Source organism: Miscanthus floridulus, chromosome 8 (assembly GCF_019320115.1).
Source record: "Miscanthus floridulus cultivar M001 chromosome 8, ASM1932011v1, whole genome shotgun sequence".
NCBI classification, from domain to species: Eukaryota; Viridiplantae; Streptophyta; class Magnoliopsida; order Poales; family Poaceae; genus Miscanthus; species Miscanthus floridulus.
In genome coordinates this window covers 219639147-219645146 of record NC_089587.1, presented here as the reverse complement: position 1 = coordinate 219645146, position 6000 = coordinate 219639147, and the positions used below count along the sequence as shown (strand labels likewise).

The 6000-nt window shown below is 40.7% G+C and overlaps 1 protein-coding gene across 1 annotated transcript; it reads right to left on the bottom strand.

Moving 5' to 3' along the window:
* LOC136478193 (protein FIP1-like) lies at window positions 1-5809 on the bottom strand. Its single transcript, XM_066476546.1, is given in 15 exon segments — window positions 1-471; window positions 552-614; window positions 723-815; window positions 1222-1281; window positions 1408-1467; window positions 2198-2279; window positions 2629-2725; window positions 2898-2953; window positions 3466-3538; window positions 3908-3974; window positions 4140-4189; window positions 4296-4305; window positions 4307-4405; window positions 4611-4698; window positions 5485-5809. Coding segments are annotated over 15 exon segments (1065 nt in total). The 5' UTR covers window positions 5553-5809; the 3' UTR covers window positions 1-372.
* Window positions 5810-6000: the final 191 nt, after the last annotated feature.

Here is a 6000-nt window from a genome sequence, read left to right as displayed (position 1 = left end):
AAAAAAATAATGTTCCAGCTTATAATCCATAATCATATACGAGCAAGCGAATAGAGCAGCCTTTAACCACAGGAATACCGTACAGGAATACCATACTCTACATGATCAAACCTACGAACATATGTACATCAAACTACGCAGTCTGCAAACCACTAGATGCATATGCATCATCGAACAATCATGTGCCAATCTCGTAATCAATCTCAGTCCGAATGGATCCAGACCGAGATGCTCTTCTATCCAAAATTTGTGCCGATCGTCTGGAGTTCTAGTATTCCCCGAGATGACTGCCTTTAGTCAATTGTCTTAGGTAAAAATCTGGAACCAGCTATAATACACCGAAGATGTACATGTTCCTCAAACACGGAGAAATCAGGCCTCCTGCTCTTTGTACAAATGACCTCTAAACTTTGCAATGTTTTTCCGCAATTCGATGTTTGACACCCGCTCTGCCTCCAGCGCACGTTCAAGCTGTTAAACATACTCAAAGATATGATAACGAGAACAAGGACAAATGTCATAAATACACAGTAGCACTGCACCAAGAGTACCTTTGCGGCTCGAGCACTCCATTCACCGAGAATAGCTCTGAGCCTATCATTTTCTTCAACATACTGCATTGAACGTGTTTATGGTAAAGTAATCAGTGCTTTCAAGCAAATGCGAGATAAACCCAATCTGTCAGCACTCTATGGTAGACCCTTGATTGCTAAACAACATACCTGGTTGTTGCTCAGACGGATACGCTGGATCTCTGAGTCCTTCTCATCGATCAAACCACGGGCAAGTTGAAGTTCAGAGTGCACTTGATCCATCTGCACGGTCAGTATGGAATTACTGACTGACTTCTATCAACAATTTCAGTTTTTTTTTACATTCTCACTCTGTCTAGTCATCTAATGCAAGCTCGGTTCAACTTTTCACACTATAAAGAACTAACCCAAGCACGTCAACAGGCACATATGTTACATCTGCAAGAAGCAGATCACTTAGTAGCTAAAACTACTGTAAGTAGTTACTGCAAGAAGTACAAAGTAGGCAGAGACAACTCTTCTAGAGGAGCTCCCTTACTAATTTACATATGATGGCAGCCTGGCTTATGATAGTAATATAGCATTACATCCCAAACCACTAGGTACGCAAGGTATCCAACTATCCATGTAAGTTATACTTTCTGAGGAATGTATAATATAGTAATAATAATTCAATAAACATAGTTACCTCAGCAGTGAGTGCTCGAAGTTCTTGATCACGAGTTGCTAAAAGATGGGCAAGATCAACCTGAAGATTAAAAGAAAAGCCACAATCTGAAACAGTTAGGGAGTTCTGTCTAAATCTGGAACCATCAGACTACTAGTCAATGAGATACAGCACGCAACATCATTGCGCAATGCACAGAAACAGAACCTGAGGAGTGGTTCCAGCAGTTCTCTGGTATTTGCTTAAGCATTCTTGCAAGCGGAGGACCTTGCAAGAAAAGAAACAAATTGTTAATCAACAAAGGAATAAAGGATTCAGCATGATGGAGAAGGCAAAGCAATACTTAAAATCTCTTCATGAAGATTTTCATTAGCAGTACTTTTCAGCCAACGAACAGTGTCTTCCTCTCACAACAAATCAGCATAAGCCAAATTTCAGAGAAACGAACAGGGCCTAATCTTTTTAGAACAAGCAGCCAAGCTACACGTCCCGAAACAACAGTTTTATCAATATCACTCTCCTACAAGCTCATAGAGTAAAAGAATCTGCAAGACCTTCCCTGTTAGCTTCAAAACAAACCCTTCATTAATTTCTGTCTATTAACCTCTCCCTGTATAGTTTATTGTGGTTTAATATACAAAACCGGGCTTATTCCCTTCCTCTAGAAAAGAAATATTACGAAAGCTGCACTCTTATGTATTATAGAGATGCTGTACATAACGAATGTGACCTTAAGTTTATTAGTATATTTGACTATCACAGCCTTCATCATCACATCATGCCTGTCCTATCCATAAAATCCTAAGACTTAATTATGTACTTGTCATGCCTCGACTACTAGTTAATTTGCATGCCTAAATAATGTTTTTGCAATGTAAGAAATCAAATTTAAATGCATGTAGTACAAATACTCTTGTAAAGTTATTCTTACAGAAATAAGTGAAATAGAAATTTGGCGGGGCTCCTATCAACTATTCTGCATGAAACTTCCATTTACCTCCTCACTCAGATAATGAATATTCTCCCTTTGGTACTGAAGTAACGCCATCTGCTGATCAGAAAGACGGGCATCATGATATCTAGAGAGAGAAAAAATACATCAGCTAGCCAATCTCCGTGGCGGTGGCAGTATGTTAAGAGAAAGAGAACTATTCAACAATACATGTTTATGGCTGTGATACTTTGGAGTCATATCTTTTAGACATGAGTTGAAAACCATTTCCAAATAATTCTAATGGATATATGGCTATGCAGGTTCAATACTAGCATTTTCCAACTGTTAGAAAATAAGCCACAAAGTGCACAAATAAAGCATTCCTTGGGTGTGCTGAGACAAGAGTAAGTTTGGCATTTCTCAAATGTTCAAATATAGAAACTTGTCGGATAGCATGAAAAACTCAGCATATCTTCTGTCTAATGCAATCGTACCTTCGATCTTCCAAAGTACTAGATGGCTGGAGTGCAGAATATAATGACCGCAAAATATCAGGCTGCCCATCCAATGAGTTGTATTTGTGGATGTGCCCTGCAAAAGGAAACAAGCAGACACATGCCACAGATGTTACAAAATCTTCTGGGATTTGAAGCGTGCATTTTAAGGGCAACATACACAAATCAGATATATAACAGTACGTGCAACTGAAAAATTAAGCCCCCGTGTATTCTTGAATATAAAGATAATTAAGAACTCCACTCACATATGTATAAGCCCATAAAACATCCAGCACACGTGACTTCAACTACGATGGCAATCCTGCATTATATGAAAAGAAGGTTTTAACTGCAATGTTCTAGACATACACAGATTCCCATGTGTTGCGTGCAAGCTAATGTAAACATACTATCATCAGAAGGTTCTGTTGTTGAGTTTATCCAACAATCCAACCTACCGACTAAAAGGTAGAGCAGGGACAGATTATAGGAGATAAGCAAAATGGGAACCCATTATCTGCCTAGATGAAGATCCCAAGCCATAAGCACTTTGCCTCCAGTTTCCTTGTAAGGTTTATGTTGCATACACATCACAGGTCTAAATATGGCTTATGTGAACAGTCACAAGCATATAAGCTTACAAAGAGCATCGTCGAAATTAACTGAAACTTCACAATACAAACAATAAAAATAGAGGTACTAGAACATTATCTTAAGAAATCAAAATGCATTCTCTATTTCCTTCCCTTGACGAATATGTCCACTCCTATTTATAGAGCAATGCATAGACAAATTCAAAAATTTAGTAAAGCTATATAAGATAGCAAGGTGCACCTTAGAAGCAGTGAAACTGATAGTATTTGTAAAAGAGGTTGCCAGACCATGATTAAGAGCATCAAAGCAGTCCCTGCAAAAAAAATAGAGACCATTACCACTTACCAGTGGCCATTTTGATTGCCAGGTAACAAGAGTGAAAATCAAAAACAGAAATGAATACATTGTCTGTTCTAGAATAAATTTGTTATCCTAACATGTTCTTTATTGAGCGACAGCTAGATAAAACATAGAAACACACCATATACACATAATTCATATTATGTTCTCCAGGGATAAAAGCAATAAAGTGAAAAATGAATACTGAAGAAGATCATCCTAATACCTTATCAACAAAAAGGAAGTGGCTGTTCACAAAGTGACTGCTGTTTGTAATAAGCAAAAGAAAATAATGATAAATGCTAGCACTAGAGCGTCACATAGATTTGTTGGTGATTCTCACCACAAGCAATAGTAGCAAACGGAAGTCGAGCAATACGCTTCAGTTTCTGGCTAAAATCGTAATAACCCTGCATGTAAAAGTAGAACACATTAATTAATTTGAAAATATATTCTTCACCAAAATGCATATACTAAATCTGATAAAATCAATTATTACAACTAATGCATTGACTCCATTGCATGAGATATGATTGAAACAAAACAAAATCAAACACCCTTTTGAGTGGTAATACCTGCAATCTCACTTTCCTGACCTGGTGAACCCAATATTGTTGAAAAATTCCTGCATTGAATTTCATGTGAACCATTCTTCACAGCCAGAAACATAATGTGAAACAAATAAATAGTTGATAGAATACCCAAAGGAAGCAGGTACAGAAAAAGAAAACCTGTAAGAACTGAGAAGGATAGCATTGGAGCTGCATAGCAATGGAGAGATCATATCTGGCGCGAAGAGAAATATCCATGGAGCTGAAATGGCAACAGCAGCAAAACCTACCTATAGAAAGATAAATAAAATGCAGCTATCATATAAACTGAATATAGGAGTAAAGCAATGTCTTGTCAATATCCAACAACAGCCACATGGAGATGACAAATTGCACAGTGTTTTGGTTCTTCTGTATAACTCACGAAACAGAATTATTTATCTGAGATGATCTTCTGTTAGCACGATATAGCACGGGTAAGAAACTTCCACTTACCAATAAGATACAGTACAAGGTCCCACCGACTATGCTTCTAGGTTCCCGGTGACCCGACAGGGGTGCTTCATGTAGTAAATCAATAAACCTAGAGAACAGAAGAATTTCACATGCTTCAAAATTAACTTGCCCATCTGCTTTAACGCCAATTTAGCAAATAAATGTGTTAGTATAGAACTTCAGTCTATAGTCACAAAGTTCCTGGTTCAAGGAACGTGGTACGCTACTTGTGAGAGGTTTTTACATGGCACGGTCGAAAATGACCCTGTGTAACAGGGCCGGGACGACATTCCCAAGTCAGGGTCGATGCCTTCACCCCTTTCAGGAACTATGCTTCAGTCAAACTAGAGGTTATGTGTATGAATTGAATAAAACGGCCATAATCCTACAAGATTTTCAAAAATGAAACACCAAACAACCAAATCGCAGCATGCTTGCAGCTAGAACATTAATCCCCTGCCTTCTTTCACATTACGAAGTTAACCTGACAGAACTCAGCCGATCATCCCAAATACTGTAGTACAGATAACACAAGCAGCCACCACTCATCCTAGTAATAACCGCAAATCTCACAAGCAGGCCGCTCTGATCCCATGTCAACTCTGTTCTCGCATTCACCACACTCGTATGGAATCCCGCAGCTCAAATCTCGGGACCATGCGGCATCAACACGCCAAGCCCCAGCGAGACACCAAACTTCCGATCCCGACCCCCACAAAAACCAAACATCATGAAAATCCTAATCATCAACGACCTGGACCAAAATTGCGCTGCCATTTGCCGCGGGCTTCAGATCAAAGGTCACCAAATGCACAGTCGCAGCGTCCGGTGGCATGCCTACTAAGACCTTAGGGTTCACAGGTAGCAGACTCACAGCGCGTCTTCCTCGGAGGTTGGAGCTGCGGCGTGGGTGGATGCGGCGGCGCCCCGCTCGTGCGCCATCGCCGTCCAACCCCGCTGCCGGCCAGCAGGGGAGACCTTGCAAGCCTCGCCTCCGCGCCCTCCTCCAACTTCCGGATCCGAAGGGCAGGAGCGCTTAGCTCAGCAGCGCTCCTCGGATTCTCGCGTGCAGCAGAGCCGGTGTGTCTACAGTGTCGGGTGAATTGGAATTGACGTTTCCGACCTGCGCGGTCGGTAACTTCCGTTTTCAATTCGACTCCGCTCCACGCGGAAGGAAGAAGACGACGCGGTGCGGGGGAATGCGGGTGCCTCGTAAGTCGTAATATCCCGTGGTTAACTGGTTAGGAATGGCCCCACCTCGCAAACGCTTGATGTGACTCTGCAGGTGGGGCCACCTCCTCTTGGCACGTTGGGGTTTGCTCACAAAATCTACAGTGATATGATAACTGAATGTATTATTAGGGTTTGTTTGGAACACGGAAAAAATTAT